Source organism: Balaenoptera ricei, chromosome 6 (assembly GCF_028023285.1).
Source record: "Balaenoptera ricei isolate mBalRic1 chromosome 6, mBalRic1.hap2, whole genome shotgun sequence".
NCBI lineage: Eukaryota > Metazoa > Chordata > Mammalia > Artiodactyla > Balaenopteridae > Balaenoptera > Balaenoptera ricei.
In genome coordinates, this window is record NC_082644.1 from 57,661,610 (window position 1) to 57,681,713 (window position 20,104).

General features: G+C 37.3%; 1 protein-coding gene across 10 annotated transcripts in view; it reads right to left on the minus strand.

The window, feature by feature from the left end:
• Nucleotides 1-20,104, minus strand: part of CCDC171 (coiled-coil domain containing 171) — a 364,663-nt gene that overhangs the window by 205,776 nt on the left and 138,783 nt on the right. For all 10 annotated transcript variants that reach the window (XM_059924676.1, XM_059924681.1, XM_059924684.1 and 7 more), the window contains 2 exons: nucleotides 19,512-19,679; nucleotides 17,770-17,958 (listed from right to left, as the gene is read on the minus strand). In XM_059924676.1, the coding sequence (XP_059780659.1) occupies nucleotides 17,770-17,958; nucleotides 19,512-19,679 (357 nt within the window). The remainder of the gene's footprint in view (nucleotides 1-17,769; nucleotides 17,959-19,511; nucleotides 19,680-20,104) is intronic.

Sequence of the window (20,104 nt, forward strand, 5' to 3'; positions counted from 1 at the left end):
CCAAATTCATTCCTTTTTATGGCAGAGTAATATTCCATTGTATATATGTACCACATCTTTATCCATTTGTCTGTCAATGGGCATTTAGGTTGCTTCCATGACCTGGCAATTGCAAATAGTGCTGCAATGAACATAGGATTGCATGTGTCTTTTGAATTATGGTTTTCTCTGGGTATGTGCCCAGTAGTGGGATTGCTGGGTCATATGGTAATTCTATTTTTAGTTTTTTAAGGAACCTCCATACTGTTCTCCATAGTGGCTGTATCAATTTACATTCCCACCAACCGTGCAAGAGGGTTCCCTTTTCTCCACACCCTCTCCAGCATTTATTGTTTGTAGATTTTTTGATGATGGCCATTCTAACTGGTGTGAGGTGATACCTCATTGTAGTTTTGATTTGCATTTCTCTAATAATTAGTGATGTTGAGCAGCTTTTCATGTGTTTCTTGGCCATCTGTATGTCTTCTTTGGAGAAATGTCTATTGAGGTCTTCTGCCCATTTACGGATTGGGTTGTTTGTTTTTTTAATATTGAGCTGCATGAGCTGTTTATATATCTTGGAGATTAATCCTTTGTCCATTGATTCTTTTGCAAATATTTTCTCCCATTCTGAGGGCTGTCTTTTCGTCTTGTTTGTAGTTTCCTTTGCTTTGCAAAAGCTTTTAAGTTGCAATAGGCCCCATTTGTTTATTTTTGTTTGTATTTCCATTTCTCTAGGAGGTGGATCAAAAAAGATCTTGCTGTGATTTATGTCAGAGTGTTTTTCCTATGTTTTCCTCTAAGAGTTTGATAGTGTCCGGTCTTACCTTTAGGTCTCTAATCCATTTTGAGTTTACTTTTGTGTATGGTGTTAGGGAGTGTTCTAAGTTCATTCTTTTACATGTAGCTGTCCAGTTTTCCCAGCACCACTTATTGAAGAGGCTGTCTTTTCTCCATTGTATATCCTTGCCTCCGTTGTCATAGATTAGTTGACCAAAGGTGCATGAATTTATCTCTGGGCTTTCTATCCTGCTCCATTGATCTATATTTCTCTTTTTATATACCAGTACCATATTGTCTTGATGACTGTAGCTTTGCAGTATAGTCTGAAGTCAGGGATTCTGATTACTCCAGCTCGGTTTTTTTCCCTCAAGACTGCTTTGGCTACTAGGGGTCTTTTCTGGTTCCATACAAATTTGAAGATATTTTGTTCTAGTTCTGTAAAAAATATCATTGGTAATTTGAAAGGGATTGCATTGAATCTGTAGATTGCTTTGGGTAGTATAGTCATTTTCACAATATTGATTCTTCCAATCCAAGAGCATGGTATATCTCTCCATCTGTTTGTATCATCTTTAATTTCTTTCAGCAGTGTCTTATAGTTTGCTGAGTACAGGTCTTCTGTCCCCCGATGTAGGTTTATTCCTAGATATTTTATTCTTTTTGTTGCAGTGGTAAATGAGAGTGTTTCCTTAATTCCTCTTTCAGATTTTTCATCATTAGTGTATAAGAATGCAAGAGATTTCTGTGCATTAATTTTGTATCCTGCAACTTTACCAAATTCACTGATTAGCTCTAATAGTTTTCTGGTGGCATCTTTAGGATTCTCTATGTATAGTATCATGTCATCTGCAAACAGTGACAGTTTTACTTCTTCTTTTCCAATTTGGATTCCTTTTATTTCTTTTTCTTCTCTGATTGCCATGGCTAGGACTTCCAAAACTATGTTGAATAATAGTGGAGAGAGTGGACATCCTTGTCTTGTTCCTGATCTTAGAGGAAATGCTTTCAGTTTTTCACCACTGAGAATGATGTTTGCTGTGGGTTTGTCATATATGGCCTTTATTATGTTGAAGTGGGTTCCCTCTATGCACATTCTGGAGAGTTTTTATCATAAATGGGTGTTGAATTTTTTCAAAAGCTTTTTAGCTGCCTCTATTGAGATGATCATATGGTTTTTATTCTTCAATTTGTTAATATGGTGTATCACTTTGATTGATTTGAGTATATTGAAGAATACTTGCATCCCTGGGATAAATCCCACTTGATCATGGTGTATGGTGAATAGGGATGGGACCTGCACCTCTGGGAGGGAGCTGTGAAGGAGGAAAAGTTTCCACACTCTAGGAACCACTTCACTGGCAGAGACGGGGGTTGGGCAGGGGGGAAGCTTCAGAGCCACAGAGGAAAGCACAGCAACAGAGGTGCAGAGGGCAAAGCAGAGAGAATCCAGCACAGAGGATCGGTGCCAACCAGCACCCACCAGCCCGAGAGGCTTGTCTGCACACCTGCCGGGGCGGGTAGGGGCTGGGAGCTGAGGCTCAGGCTTCAGAGGTCAGATCCAAGGGAGAAGACTGGGGGTGGCTGCGTGAAGACAGCCTGAGGGGGCTAGGAGCCACAGCTAGCCTGGAGGGAGTCTAGGAAAAAGTCTTGACCTGCCAAAGAGGCAAGAGACCATTGTTTCGGGGTGCCTGAGGAGACGGGATTCCTTCCCCGTGTGCCCACAGAAGGCAGAGCACTGCCTAAGCAAGCTCCAGAGATAGGTGTGAACCATGACTACCAGCTAAGACCCCAGAGACGTGTATGAAACCGGTAATGCTGCTGCTACCAAGAATCCTGTGTGCAAGCACAGGTCACTATCCACACCACCCCCCTACCCCGGGAGCCTGTGCAGCCTGTCACTGCCAGGGTCCCATGATCCAGGGACAACTTCCCTAGGAGAACACAAGGCGCACCTCAGTCTGTTGCAACATCACGCTGGCATCTGCCACCGCCCTGCATTCCAATTATGACTACCATACCCCTCCCTCTCCCCAGCCTGAGTGAGCAAGAGCACCTTAATCAGCCACTGCTTTAACCTCCTCCTGTCTCAGCAAGGAACAGACACCTGAGGGTGACCTACACGCACAGGTGGGGCCAAAACCAAAGCTGAACCCCAGGAGCTGTGCAAACAAAGTAGAGAAAGGGAAATTTCTCTGCAGAGCCTCAGGAGCAGCGGATTAAATTCCCACAATCAACTTGATGTACCCTGCATCTGTGGAATACCTGAAGAAAAAACAAGTCATCCCAAAATTGAGGTGGAGGATTTTGGGTGCAACTGTAGATGTGGGGTTTGCTGTCTGAAACTGATTTGTTTCTGACTTTTATGTTTATCATAATTTAGTTTTTAGCGCTTGTTATCACTGGTGGATTTGTTTAATGGTTCAGTTGCTCTCTTCTTTTTTTTTTATTTTTCTTTTATATTAATAGTTTTTTTTCTTTCTTTTCTTCTACCTTGTCTTCTGAGCCATGTGGCTGACAGGGTGTTGGTGCTCTGGCCTGGTGTCAGGCCTGGGCCTCCAAGGTGGAAGAGCTGAGAGCAGGACGTTGGACCACCAGAGAACTCCTGGCCCCACGTAATATCAATTGGCAAGAATTCTCCCAGACATCTCCATCTCAACGTTAAGACCCGGATCTACACAATGGCCAGCAAGCTCAGTGCTGGACATCCCATGCCAAACAACTAGCAAGACAGGAACACAACCCCACCCATTAGCAGAGAGGCTGCCTAAAATCATACTAAGTTCACAGACACCCCAAAACACAACACCAGACACGGTCCTGCTGACCAGAAAGACAAGATCCAGCCCCACCCAACAAAACACAGGCACCAGTCCCCTCCACCAGGAAGCCTACACAAGCCACTGAAACAACCTCACTCACTGGGGGCAGACACCAAAAACAATGGGAATTACGAGCCGGCAGCCTGCAAAAAGGAGACCCCAAACACAGTAAGTTAAACAAAATGAGAAGACACAGAAATATGCAGCAGATGAAGGAGCAAAGTAAAAACCCACCAGACCAAACAAAAGAAGAGGAAATAGGCAGTCTACCTGAAAAAGAATTCAGAGTAACGATAGTAAAGATGATCTAAAATCTTGGATATAGAATTGAGAAAATACAAGAAACGTTTAACAAGGACCTAGAAGAACTAAAGAGCAAACAAACAATGATGAACAACACAATAAATGAAATTTAAAATTCTCTAGAAGGAATCAAGAGCAGTATAACTGAGGAAGAAGTACGGATAAGTGATCTGGAAGATAAAATAGTGGAAATAACTACAGCAGAGCCAAAAAAAGAAAAAAGAATGAAAAGAATTGAGGACAGCCTCAGAGACCTCTGGGACAACATTAAACGCACCAACATTCGAATCATAGGGGTCCCAGAAGAATAAGAGAAAAAGAAAGGGTCTGAGAAAATATTTAAAGAGATTATAGTTGAAAACTTCCCTAACATGGGAAAGGAAATAGTCAATCAAGCCCAGGAAGTGCGGAGAGGCCCATACAGGGTAAATCCAAGGAGAGACACACCAAGACACATATTAATCAAACTATCAAAAATTAAATACAAAGAAAAAAAATTAAGCAACAAGGGAAAAGCAACAAATAACATACAAGGGAATCCCCATAAGGTTAACAGCTGATCTTTCAGCGGAAAATCTGCAAGCCAGAAGGGAGTGGCAGGAAATGTTTAAAGTGATGAAAGGGAAAAACCTACAACCAAGATTACTCTACCCAGCAAGGATCTCAATTCAGAGTCGATGGAGAAATTAAAACCTTTATAGACAAGCAAAAGTTAAGAGAATTCAGCACCACCAAGCCAGGTATACAACAAATGTTAAGGGAACTTCTCTAGGCAGGAAACACAAGAGAAGGAAAAGACCTATAAACAAACCCAATACAATGAAGAAAATGGTAATAGGAACATACATATCAATAATTACCTTAAATGTAAATAGATTAAATACTCCAACCAAAAGACATAGACTGGCTGAATGGATACAAAAACAAGACCCGTACACATGCTGTCTACAAGAGACCCACTTCAGACCTAGGGACACATACAGACTGAAAGTGAGCGGAAGGAAAAAGATATTCCATGCAAATGGAAATCAAAAGAAAGCTGGAGTGGCAATTCTCATATCAGACAAAATAGACTTTAAAATAAAGACTACTACAAGAGACAAAGAAGGACACTACATAATGATCAAGGGATCAATCCAAGAAGAAGATATAACAATTGTAAATATGTATGCACCCAAAATAGGAACACCTCAATACATAAGGCAAATGCTAACAGCCACAAAAGGGGAAATCAACAGTAAAACATTAATAGTAGGGGACTTTAATACCCCACTTTCACCAACGGACAGATCATCCAAAATGAAAATAAATAAGAAAACACAAGCTTTAAATGACACATTAGACAAGAAGGACTTAATTGATATTTATAGGACATTCCATCCAAAATCAACAGAATACACTTTCTTCTCAAGTGCTCATGGAACATCCTCCAGGATAGATCATATCTTGGGTCACAAATCAAGCCTTGGTAAATTTAAGAAAATTGAAATCATATCAAGTATCTTTTCTGACCACAACGCTATGAGACTAGATACCGATTACAGGGGAAAAAAACTGTAAAAAATACAAACGCATGGAGGTTACACAAAAATCTGAAAGAGAAATTAAGGAAACACTCCCATTTACCATTGCAACAAAAAAAATAAAATACCTAGGAATAAACCTACCTAAGGAGACAAAAGACCTGTATGCAGAAAACTATAAGACACTGATGAAAGAAATTAAACATGATACAAACAGATAGAGAGATATACCATGTTCTTGGATTGGAAGAATCAACATTGTGAAAACGACTATACTACCCAAAGCAATCTACAGATTCAATGCGATCCCTATCAAACTACCAATGGCATTTTTTACAGAACTAGAACAAAAAATTTCACAATTTGTATGGAAACACAAAAGACCCCAAATAGCCAAAGCAATCCTGAGAAAGAAAAACGTAACTGGAGGAATCAGGCTCCCTTACTTCAGAGTATACTACAAAGCTACAGTAATCAAGACAGTATGGTACTTGCATAAAAACAGAAATATAGATCAATGGAACAGGATAGGAAGCCCAGAGATAAACCCACGCACATATGGTCACTTTATCTTTGACAAAGGAGGCAAGTATATACAATGGAGAAAAGAAAGCCATTGTGGTCAGTAAGTGGTGCTGGGAAAACTGGACAGCTACATGTAAAAGAATGAAATTAGAACACTTCCTAACCACCATACACAAAAATAAACTCAAAGTGGATTAAAGACCTAAATGTAAGGCCAGACACTTTCAAACTCTTAGAGGAAAACATAGGCAGAACACTCTATGACATAAATCACAGCAAGATCCTTTTTGACCCACCTCCTAGAGAAATGGAAATAAAAACAAAAAGAAACAAATGGGACCTAATGAAACTTTAAATCTTTTGCACAGCAAAGGAAACCATAAACAAGTCGAAAAGACAACCCTCAGAATGGGAGAAAATATTTGCAAAAGAATCAATGGACAAAGGATTAATCTCTAAAATATACAAGCATCTCATGCAGCTCAACATCAAAAAAACAAACAACCCAATCCAAAAATGGGCGGAAGACCTAAATAGACATTTCTCCAAAGAAGATATACAGATTTCCAACAAACACATGAAAGGATGCTCGACATCCCTAATCATTAGAGAAGGCAAATCAAAACCACAATGAGGTATCACCTCACACCGGTCAGAATGGCCATCATCAAAAAATCTACAAATTATAAATGCTGGGAGGGTATGGAGAAACGGGAACCCTCTTGCACTGTTGGTGGGAATGTAAACTGATACAGCCACTATGGAGAAAAGTATGGAACTAAAAATAGAACTACCATATGACCCAACTATCCTACTATTGGGCATATACCCTGAGAAAACCATAATTCAAAAAGAGACATGTACCACAATGTTCATTGCAGCACTATTTACAGCAGCCAGGACACGGAAGCACCTAAGTGTCCATCGACAGATGAATGGATAAAGAAGATGTGGCACATATATACAATGGAATATTACTCAGCCATAGAAAGAAACAAAATCAAGTTATTTGTAGTGAGGTGGACAGACCTAGAGTCTATCATACAGACTAAAGTAAGTCAGAAAGAAAAAAATACCGTATGCTAACACATATATATGCAATCTTAAAAAGAAAAAATGGTTCTGATGAACCTAGAGGCAGGACAGGAATAAAGATGTAGACGTAGAGAATGGACTTGAAGACACGGGGAGGGGGAAGGGTAAGCTGGGATGAAGTGAGAGAGTTGAACTGACATATATACACTGCCAAATGTAAAATAGATAGCTAGTGGGAAGCAGCCGCATAGCACAGGGAGATCAGCTTGGTGCTTTATGACCACCTAGAGGGGTGAGATAGGCAGTGTGTGAGGGAGACGCAAGAGGGAGGGGATACGGGGATATATGTATACATATAGCTGACTCACTTTGTTATACAGCAGAAACTAACACAATATTGTGAAGCAACTGTACTCCAATAAAGATGTTAAAATAAAAATAAAATACAATAAAATAAAAATGGGCAGAAGGACTAAATAGACATTTTTCCAAAGAGGACATCAAAATGGTCAACAGCCACATGAGAAGATGCCCCACATCACTAATCATCAGGGAAATGCAAAACCACAATGGGATATCACCTCACACCTGTTATGATGGCTATCATCAAGAAGACAAGAGACAACAGGTGCTGGTGAGGCTGTGGTGAAAAAGAAACCCTTATACACTATTGGGGAGAATGTAAATTAGTCCAACCATTCGGGAAAACAATATGAAAGTTCCTCCAAATTTAAAAATAGAACTACCATACGATCCAAGAGTTCCACTTCTCAAAATATACCCAAAGGAAATAAAAACAGTAATTCAATGAGATATATACACTCCTATGTTTATTACAGTGCTACTCACAATAGCCAAAATATGGAAACAACCCAAATGCCCATCAACAAATAAATGGGTTAAAAACACGTACATCACAATGTAATATTTTTCACCCATGAAAATGGAGTACATCCTGCCATTTGTGACAACATGAATGAACCTTGAACACACTGTGTTAAGCAAGATAAGCCAGACAGAGAAAGACAAGTACCATATGATATCACTGATGTGCAAAATCTAAAAAACCAAACAGGTTAAGTGTACAAAGTTGTAACAACTACTAAAATAACCATAGAGATCTCATACACAATAATTTTGTACTATAAGTATGTGATGTAATAAATATCATTACAATGGCAACCATATTACATTATGTTAATGTATCAAAGTGATACAATGTATATGTTAAATTTACACATTACTGTCAAATTTATACAATTAAAAAAACAGATAGGAATTGAAGAAAGTTGGAAGACTCACACTACCTGATTTCAAGATGTACCAAAAACCTATAGAAATCAAATCAGGGTGGTACTGAAAAAAGAACAGACACATAAATAAATGAAATAGATGAGAAAATCTAAAAACACACACAAATACAATGAATTGATTCCTGAGAAACGTGCAAAGGCAATTCAATAGATAAAGGATAGTCTTTAAACAAATAGTACTGGAACATGGACATCCACGTGCAAAACAAAGGACACCAACCCACACCTCACACCTTTATAAAAATTAACTCAAAATGGATCATAGATCTATACGTAAAACCTAAAATTATACAACATCTAGAAGAAAACATAGGAAGAAATCCTGGTGACCCTGCACTAGGGAAAGAGTTCTTAGATACAATAATAAAAGCACAATCCACAAAAGAAAAAACTGATAAACTGAACTTCATAAAAATTTAAAATATTTGCTCTGCAAAAGTACTTCTAGGAGAATGGGAAAGAATACTTGCAAATCACATATCTGACAAATGACTTGTATCAGAATATATAAACACTGGAAATTCAGCAATAAGAAAACAAGCAACCTAATTACAAAGCGGGCAAAAGATATGAACATATAACTCACCAAAGAAGATATACAGATGGCAAAAAAGCATATGAAAAAATGCTCAACATTATTATTCATCAGGGAAAATGTAAATTAAAACCATAATGACATACCACTACACCCCTATCAGAATGGCTAAAAAGAAAAAGAAAAAATGATGAAACCACATGCTGGCACAGATGCAGAGCAATGAGAACTCTCTTACATTGTTAGTGAGAAGGCAAAATGGTACAGTCACTTGGGAAAACAATTTGATAGTTTCTTATAAAGTTAAATATATACTTACCATATAACCCAGAAATCAGACTCCTAAGTATTCACCCAAGAAAAATAAAAACTTATGATCACACAAAAACCTATCCATGAATGTTTAAAGCATCTTTAATCATAATTGTAAAAAAATAAAAACAACCCAAAGGCCCATCTGCAAGTATGTGGATAAACAAACAGTGCTATATCCATACAATGGAATATCACTCAGCAGTAAAAATGAGTGAGCGACTGATACAAGCAATGATGTGAATAATTCCCAAACGTATTTTGTTGAGTGAAGTAAGACCTAAAATGCTACATACTGTATGATTCCATTTATATGACATTCTGGAAAAGGCAAAACTGTAGGGATGCAACAAACCTGCAGTTCCCATATATAGTCAGTTGTTTTTTCACAAAGGGACCAGGGCTACTAAATGAGGAAAGTAAAGCCTTGAATAAATGGTGTGGGAACAACAAATGCAGGGAGAAAATGAACCTCAGCCTCCATCTAACATCACACACAAAAATTAATCTGAGATGGCTCACAGACCTAGACATAAAAGTTAAAACTACAAAACCTCTAGAAGAAATGATACATTATCTTCACAATCTTGGGGTATAGAAAAATTGCTTACCACATAAAAATAAAATACACAAAAGAGTAAAAGATGTATAAGTTGAACTTGGCCAAAATTTTAAAACTTGTGATCATCAAAAGAAACATTAAAAAATGAAAAGGCAAGTGAGATACTGAAAGAAAATATCTGTGGTACTTATATATGACAAAGAATTGACTATATCCAGAAGTTATAAAGAACTTTTACAAATCAATAAAAACACAAACAACCCAATTTTTTTCATGTACAAACACCTGAAGAGACACTTCACAAAAGAAGATATATAAATGGCAATAAGAACATGAAAAGTGCTCAACATCATTAATCACCAAGAAAATGTGAATTAAAACCACACTGAAATCCCATTTTAAAACAACTAGAATGGCTAAAATTTAAAAGACTGACAATGCCAAATTTTGCAGAGGATGTAGAACAATGAAAACTTTCATACACTGATGGTAGAAATATAAAACGATAGAACCATTTTGGAAAAAAGTTTGATAGTTTTTAATAAATATACACCTATCTTATGACCTAGCAACTATACTCTTAACTTTAAAAAAATGAAAAAATATGTCAATAAAATACTTATACAATGTTTGTAGCAATTTTATTTACAATAGCCAAAAACTGGAAAAAAGACAAGTATCCATCAATTCACAATTTATCAAATTGTGGTATAATTATAAAATGGAATACTATGCAACTATAAAAAAGAATGAACTACTGATAAACACAACAACAAGGAAGAATATCAAAAAATATGTTGGGTGAAATAAGCCAACCACCAAAGACTACATACTGAATGATTCCACTGAGATGAAATTCTAGAACAAATGAAAGTAATCTATGATGATAGGTATGAGAACAATGGTTGTCTATGGGGAGTGGAAACTGACTGGAAGAGGTCACAAGAGAACTTTCTGAGGTAATGAATATGTTTAAGTCTTCAATGCAGTGATGGGTACATGGGTGCTTACACTGATCAAAACATCAACTGGTACACTCAAGATCTGTTCATTTCACTGCATGTCAATGTTACCTCTAAAAAAATTATTCAGGTCTTTTACTACAGTGGTAGAAAATGCAGAACATATCACATGGCACCGTGCATGTAGTGAACAAAGGGCCACTTTTAGAGAATGTAGGAATTCATTCAAATTCATAAAGAAAGGCTTAATTTCATATAGGGTCCAAATGCTTGGGAAAACAGAATGGTCTTATTTTAAGCAATCTGAAAATGTTTGTTGGCTAATTTTTAAAATGTGGTTTCTGGAGAAATAAGGGGATTGGTTCAAGATGGCAGAGTAGAAGGATGTGCTCTCACTCCCTCTTGCAAGAGCACCGGAATCACAACTAACTGCTGAACAGTGATTGACAGGAAGACACTGGAACTCACCAAAAAAGATACCCCACATCCAAAGACAAAGGAGAAGCCACAATGAGATGGCAGGAGGGGCGCAATCACAATAAAATCGAATCCCATAACTGCTGGGTGGGTGACTCACAAACTGGAGAACACTTATACCACAGAAGTCTACCCACTAGAGTGAAGGTTCTGAGCCCCACGTCAGGCTTCCCAACCAGGGGGTCCAGCAAGGGGAGGCGGAATTCCTAGAGAATCAGACTTTGAAGGCTAGCAGGATTTGATTGCAGGACTTCGACAGGACTGGGGGAAACAGAGACTCCACTCTTGGAAGGCACACACAAAGTAGTGTGCACATCAGGACCCAGGTGGAAGGAGTAGTGACCCCATAGGAGACTGAACCAGACTTAACAGCTAGTGTTGGAGGGTCTCCTGCAGAGGTGGGGGGTGGCTGTGGCTCATCACGGGGACAAGGACACTGGCAGCAGAAGTTCTGGGAAGTACTCCTTGGCATGAGCTCTCCTGGAGTCCACCATTAGCCCCACCAAAGACCGTGTGGGCCTCAGGCCAAACAACCACCAGGGAGGGAACTCAGCCCCACCCATCAGCAGACAAGAGGATTAAAGTTTTACTGAGCTCTGCCCACCAGAACAACACCCAGCTCTACCCACCACCAGTCCCAAGAGGCTTGCACAAGCCTCTTAGATAGCCTCATCCACCAGAGGGCAGACAGCAGAAGCAAGAAGAACTACAATCCTGCAGGCTGTGGAACGAAAACCACATTCACAGAGAGATACAAAATAAAAAGGCAGAGGACTATGTACCAGATGAAGGAACAAGATAAAACCCCAGAAAAACAACTAAATGAAGTGGAGATAGGCAACCTTCCAGAAAAAGAATTCAGAATAATGATAGTGAAGATGATCCAGGACCTCGGAAAAAGAACGGAGGCAAAGATTGAGAATATGCAAAAAATGTTTAATGTTAAAGACCTAGAAGAATTAAAGAACAAACACCTAGAAGAATTAAAGAACGAACAAACAAACAGAGGTGAACAATACAATAACTGAAATGAAAAATACACTAGAAGGAATCAATAGCAGAATAACTGAGGCAGAAGAACAGATAAGTGACCTAGAGGACAGAATGGTGGAATTCACTGCCGCAAAGCAGAATAAAGAAAAAAGAATGAAAAGAAATGAAGACAGCCTAAGAGACCTCTGCACCAATATTCAAATCACAGGGGTCCCAGAAGAAGAAGAGAAAAAGAAAGGGTCTGAGAAAATATTTGAAGAGATTATAGTTGAAAACTTCCCTAACATGGGAAAGGAAATAGTCAATCAAGTCTAGGAAGTGCGGAGAGTCCCAGGGAGGATAAACCCAAGGAGAAACACGCTGAGACACACAGCAATCAAACTGACAAAAATTAAAGACAAAGAAAAATTATTAAAAGCAACAAGGGAAAAATGACAAATAACATACAGGGAATGCCCATAAAGTTAACAGCTGATTTCTCAGCAGAAACTCTACAAGCCAGAAGGGAGTGGCATGATATATTTAAAGTGATGAAAGGGAAGAACCTACAACCAAGATTACTCTACCTGGCAAGGATCTCTTTCAGATTCAATGGAGAAATCAAAAGCTTTACACACAAGCAAAAGCTAAGAGAATTCAGCACCACCAAACCAGCTCTAGAGCAAATGCTAAAGGAACTTCTCTAAGTGGGAAACACAAGAGGAGAAAAGCACCTACATAAACAAACCCAAAACAATTAAGAAAACGGTAATAGGAACATACATACCAATAATTACCTTAAACATGAATGGATTAAATGCTCCAACCAAAAGACAGGCTCACTGAATGGATACAAAAACAAGACCCATATATATGCTGTCTACAAGAGACCCACTTCAGACCTAGGGACACATACAGACTGAAAGTGAGGGGATGGAAAAACATATTCCATGCAAATGGAAATCAAAAGGAAGCTGCAGTAGCAATACTCATATCAGATAAAATAGACTTTAAAATGAACTATGCTACAAGAGACAAAGAAGGACACTACATGATGATCAGGGGCTCAATCCAAGATGAAGATATAACAATTATAAATATATATGCACCCAACTTGGGAGCACCTCAATACCTAAGGCAACTGCTAACAGTTCTAAAACAGGAAATCGACAGTAACACAATAATACTGGGGGACTTTAACACCTCACTTACACCAATGGACAGATCATCCAAACAGAAAATTAATGATGAAACACAAGCTTTAAATGACACAATAGACCAGATAGATTTAATTGATATTTATAGGACATTCCATCCAAAAACAGCAGATTACACTTTCTTCTCAAATGCGCATGGAATATTCTCCAGGATAGATCATATCTTGGGTCACAAATCACGCCTCAGTAAATTTAAGAAAATTGAAATCATATCAAGCATCTTTTCTGACCACAACACTAAGAGATTAGAAATCAATTACAGGGAAAAAACTGTAAAACAGCACAAACATATGGAGGCTAAGCAATACATTACTAAATAACCAAGAGGTGACTGAAGAAATCAAAGAGGAAATCAAAAAATACCTAGAGACAAATGACAATGAAAACACGATGATCCAAAACCTATGGGATGCAGCAAAAGCAGTTCTAAGAGGGAAGTTTATACCTATACAAGCCTACCTCAAGAAACAAGAAAAATCTCAAATAAACAATCTAACCTTACACCTAAAGGAACTAGAGAAAGAAGAACAAACAAAACCCAAAGTTAGTAGAAGGAAAGAAATCATAAAGATCAGAGCAGAAATAAATGAAATAGAAACAAAGAAAACAATAGCAAAGATCAATAAAACTAAAAGCTGGTTCTTTGAGAAGATAAACAAAATTGATAAACCACTGGCCAGACTCATCAAGAAAAAGAGGGAGAGGACTCAAATCAATCAAATTAGAAATGAAAAAGGAGAAGTTACAACAGACAGTGCAGAAATACAAAGCATCCTAAGAGACTACTACAAGCAACTCTATGCCAATAAAATGGACAACCTGGAAGAAATGGACAAATTCTTAGAAATGCACAACCTTCCAAGACTGAACCAGGAAGAAACAGAAAATATGAACAGACCAATCACAAGCACTGAAATTGAAACTGTGATTAAAAATCTTCCAACAAACAAAAGTCCAGGACCAGATGGCTTCACAGGTGATCAAACATTTAGAGAAGAGCTAACACCCATCCTTCTCAAACTCTTCCAAAAAAATTGCAGAGGAAGGAATACTCCCAAACTCATTCTATGAGGCCACCATAACCCTGATACCAAAACTAGATAAAGATACTACAAAAAAAGAAAATTACAGACAAATAACACTGATGAATATAGATGTAAAAATCCTCAACAAAATACTAGCAAACAGAATCCAACAACACATTAAAAGGATCATACATCATGATCAAGTGGGATTTAGCCTTGCGATGCAAGGATTATTCAATATACGCAAATCAATCAATGTGATACACCATATTAACAAAATGAAGAATAAAAACCATATGATCATCTCAATAGATGCAGAAAAAGCTTTTGAAAAAATTCAACACCCATTTATGATAAAAACTCTCCAGAATGTGGGCACAGAGGGAACCCACCTCAACATAATAAAGGTCATATATGACAAACCCACAGCAAACATCATTCTCAATGGTGAAAACCTGAAAGCATTTCCTCTAAGATCAGGAAGAAGACAAGATGGCTCACTCTCACCACTATTATTCAACATAGTTTCGGAAGTTTTAGACACAGCAATCAGAGAACAAAAAGAAATAAAAGGAATCCAAATCAGAAAAGAAGTAAAACTGTCACTGTTTGCAGATGACATGATCCTATACATAGAGAACCCTAAAGATGCCACCAGAAAACTACTAGAACTAATCAATGAATTTGGTGAGGTTCCAGGATACAAAATAAATGTACAGAAATCTCTTGCATTCCTATACACTAACAACGGAAGATCAGAAAGAGAAATTAAAGAAACAATCCCATTCACCATTGCAACAAAAGAATAAAATACCTAGGAATACACCTACCTAAGGAGGTAAAAGACCTGTACTCAGAAAACTATAAGACACTGTTGAAAGAAATCAAAGATGACACAAACAGATGGAGAAATATACCATGTTCTTGGATTGGAAGAATCAATATTGTGAAAATGACTATACTACCCAAAGCAATCTACAGATTCAATGCAATCCCTATCAAATTACCAATGGCATTTTTTACAGAACTAGAACAAAAAATCTTCAAATTTGTATGTAGACAGAAAAGACCCCGAATGGCCAAAGCAGTCTTGAGGGAAAAAAAAGGAGCTGGAGTAATCAGAATCCCTGACTTCAGACTATACTACAAAGCTACAGTCATCAAGACAATATAGTACTGGCACAAAAACAGAAATATAGATCAATGGAACAGGATAGAAAGCCCAGAGATAATCCCATGCACCTATGGTCAATTAATCTATGACAAAGGAGGCAAGGGTATACCATGGAGAAAAGACAGCCTCTTCAATAAGTGGTGCTGGGAAAACTGGACAGCTACATGTAAAAGAATGAAATTAGAACACTCCCTAACACCATACACAAAAATAAACTCAAAATGGATTAGAGACCTAAATATAAGCCCAGACACTATAAAACTCTTACAGGAAAACATAGGAAGAACACTGTGTCACATAAATCACAGCAAGATCTTTTTTGATCCACCTCCTAGAAGTAAAAACAAAAATAAACAAATGGGACCTAATGAAACTTAAAGAGCCTTTGCACAGCAAAGGAAACTATAAACAAGATGAAAAGACAGCCCTCAGAATGGGAGAAAATATTTTCAAACGAGTCAACAAAGGATTAATCTCCAAACTATATAAACAGCTCATGCAGCTCAATATTAAAAAAAACAAACAACCCCATTAAAAAATGGGCAGGAGACCTAAATGGACATTTCTCCAAAGAAGACATACAGATGGCCAAGAAGCACATGAAAAGCTGCTCAACATCACTAATTATTAGAGAAACGCAAATCAAAACTACAATGAGGTATCACCTCACACCAGTTAGAATGGCCATCATCAAAAAATCTACAAACAATAAATGCTGGAGAGGGTGTGGAGAAAAGGGAACCCTCTTGCACTGTTGGTGGGAATGTAAATTGATATAGCCACTATGGAGAACAGTATGGAGGTTCCTTAAAAAACTAAAAATAGAATTACCATATGACCCAGCAATCCCACTACTGGGCATATACCCAGAGAAAACCATAATTCAAAAAGACACATGCACCCCAGTGTTCATTGCAGCACTATTTACAATAGACAGGTCATGGAAGCAACCTAAATGACATCAACAGACAAATGGATAAAGAAGATGTGGTACATATATACAATGGAATATTACTCCACCATGAATAAGGAACAAAACTGGGTTATTTGCAGAGACATTGATGGACCTAGAGACTGTCATACAGAGTGAAGTAAGTCAGAAAGAGAAAAACAAATATTGTATATTAACGCATATATGTGGAATCTAGAAAAATGGCAAAGATGAACTGGTTTGCAAAGCAGAAATAGAGAGACAGATGCAGAGAACAAACATATTGACACCAAGGGGGGAAAGCGGGTGGGGGGGAGGGGTGATGGTGGCAGATGAATTGGGAGATTGGGATTGACATATATATACTAATATGTATAAAACAGATAACCAATAAGAACCTGCTGTATAAAAAATAAATAAATAAAATTCAAAAAAAAGGAAAAGGAATAAAAAATTTTAAGTGAACAAAAAAATAAATAAATAAAAATACAATAAAATAAAATGTGGTTTCCTTTTTTAATTAGACTTGCCAAGATAAGCATGAGTGGATCAAATAAAGACGATAAATACTGAATCAAGTATGGGAAAAATATACAACCTTCTGGTTTCTAAGTATCTTATCTTGAGAACAAGTGACCTATTATTAAATTCAATACAAAAAAAAGTACACACTATCTTTGTTATTCCTCATTGGGCAGGGATGACAGCTAACCATATAAATTATGTTGACAATATTTTGTACTGGAAAAAATATGGTTCTGTTAACTATCCATTATTTCTGTTCTCAATCGAATCCAACATAGAGGACATATTATATCTCACAGACAATAGTTTGCTACAGGGTCTACAACTACAACTCTAGTCCTTCAACAATGTTAGGAGGTATGACAAATTTCAACCCCACCTGAATTAAAATGATGGTTCACAAAGAAACCCCCACGAATGGAATAAGCTGGATCAAAGGATATCTCCACTAAAACAGACAATATTTTACCAAAGTGTCTTAACCTTTATTTCTAAAATAAGGGAAATACAATTTTAGTATTTAATTGATCCACGTATTCTAGGATGTTTTAACCAGAAACCCATCTACTTCCAAACTTAAATAAAAGACAATCCGTAATACGCCAGAGTGCACACATGCACACAGGCCCATTTGTGTGTGTGTGTGTGTTTGCATGATCACATGTATGTGTACCTAACAAGCAAGTTCTGTGTGGTTCTCCAAAGTTGTAACTGACTTGGCATGGGTACTGAAAGAAAACACTTGGAAGTAAAAGATTGAGCATTCCATTTTAAAGCTCTTTGTGGAAGTAGCATACCTGTGCCCTCTTCTGTACCTCCAGGAGGAGTTCGGAGTACTGCAGCTCCAGTTCCTTCTTTTGCTTGTGCCAGCAGCTCTCCTGGGCTTTGATCTGCTCTGCCACTTTGTTAAAGGTGTCTTCCTGGGTTTGCTGAAGCTCTCTCATCGTATCAGACTTGTTTTTACAGATATACTCTAGATGACTTATCTAAATGGGGAAATGCAACAAATAAGATAGGCTCACAAACAAGTCCTTTGTATCATCTCCCCCAAAAGCTATTCCAGAATTTTCTACTACATTTTATTCCTTAAGATCATATAAAAGTTTTAAGTTAAAATGAAAAAAAAAATTAAGAAACAGGAATTAGTAGAACAAAATTATATTTTAGCAGAAAATGTGTGAATTGCATTTATAGATGACATCTATTATTTTTCTCTAATAAAGTTACTTATTCTAAAATCAATTTTACTGAGAAAATTAAGAAGAATATTTTAACCTCTAGAACCAAAGCTCAAGCTGTTCAGATATCTCAATGGGAAAGGAAGTATTTAAATGAGATTTACAAATCTACAAACAGTTTACATATAATAAAGCAGAATGTTCCAACCATTTTTTATTTCACATTCAAAACACTGGAGAGAAAATCCTCATCATCTAATGTGTATGACAATTAATGATGTTTGAAACTATGAAAAACTATTAAAACACAATACCATCTCAGAGGATTAAAACATGTACTCATTTTCATTATCAGTACTTTTCAAATCCGTTATACACACAGTCACAATCAAGACCAGCATCTCCACTTCTCACAATTTATTCCCTCATTTCCTCAATCCTACTTCTCAGTGCCTATGATTGTTTGCCAATTGGACCAAGGCAAAATGCTCTTACTCTAAAACTGGGCCGAGATGCTATTTCATTACTTCAACAGAAGTAATGAAAAAAAAACTTAGGGAACAGTTTTTCTCTCTGTGTCCCTTAAGAGCAAATGTCACTGCAACTAAGATCTGGAAACTAGATCACATAAATATAGTTCTGACTAGTTCAATAGACCTGGGATAAGAATCAATACCTTTAACGGAGGAATACATTGGACTGCTAAGCCACTTTCATTTTCAATAACCAAAACAAGGTTTTTAAATTTTTTTTTGGAAAGACTGAATTCCTAGGTTTGTGAATGATAAAGGCACCATAATAGTCTACTGTTTTCTCCTACAATATATCCTTCTTACATTCTAAAGCACTGAATGGGTTTTGCGATATACAGTTTGTTATATTACAAGAAATGTCATAAACATAATTTTTAAATTTTAAGTGCTTTTAAAGTAACACCTCGTTATTTCCTGAGCAAAGAATTTTAAGATCATGTTTTGAATAACTGTCTCTTGTTTCTATTTTATGCTAACATAAAGAGTTGGTTTATTAATGTAAATGACTAAGTTCTTTGAATTGCTTCATCAGTAAGATTAATTTATTTTCTTTTAATTAGGTCCCTGTGGCTAACACTGGCTAGCAGTATTAGCATGTCCTGAACAGAAAGTGGAGCTCAGAGACTTCATACAGACTTCAGTCACATTTACATGCCCATAGCAATGGCATCAAACTGAGTTGTAGACAAGCCATAATTAATGGTATTGAATTATTAACACCCAAATTCTTTTTGAAATAAGATGAATGTCAGCCCCTCTTAATGATACTGTGATGTGGACAAATGTCACTGAATTTAATAGAGGTATCTGGTGCCTGAGGACAGTTACCTTCTCATTAGCCCTGTTGAGGTCTACGATCAGAGTATCAACATTCTCCTGCAAAACTGCGCAAAGCTCAGACCAAGAGAATTTATCCAGCATGCTTTCTGGTTGTTTTATGAGCACAGAGCCTGCTATCAAGTGCTGATACAAGGTATGAAGGAAGGTTAGCTTCTCCTACGAGAAAAAAACAAATTAATTCCAGTATATAAACACCGTAAGAAGTAAAACACATAATATACATGGTGAAGAATTTATTTCAAAAATCCTGGAAAGGAATGAAGATACTCAAGTATCAGAATATTGCCATTTTGGCGACTTTTTTTACATTCAAAATTAAGCATCAGGCAGAAACTTGAAATTGCTTACATTTAGTTTTCAAAACCAAAATCTCAAGTCTAGAAGCCAGAAGACCCGGGTTCTGACACCAGCTCTGCTACTGCTAAGGACGTGATCTGAGTAAGTGTCTGTTCAGACCTCACCTTCCCCAGCTGTAACATGAGGTATCTGGACTAGTTGGTTCTAAGCCCTTCTAACTGGAACTTAGTATGGCAATTCTATAATTTCATATTTACATTTACCACAAAAGATGTTATTTAAGT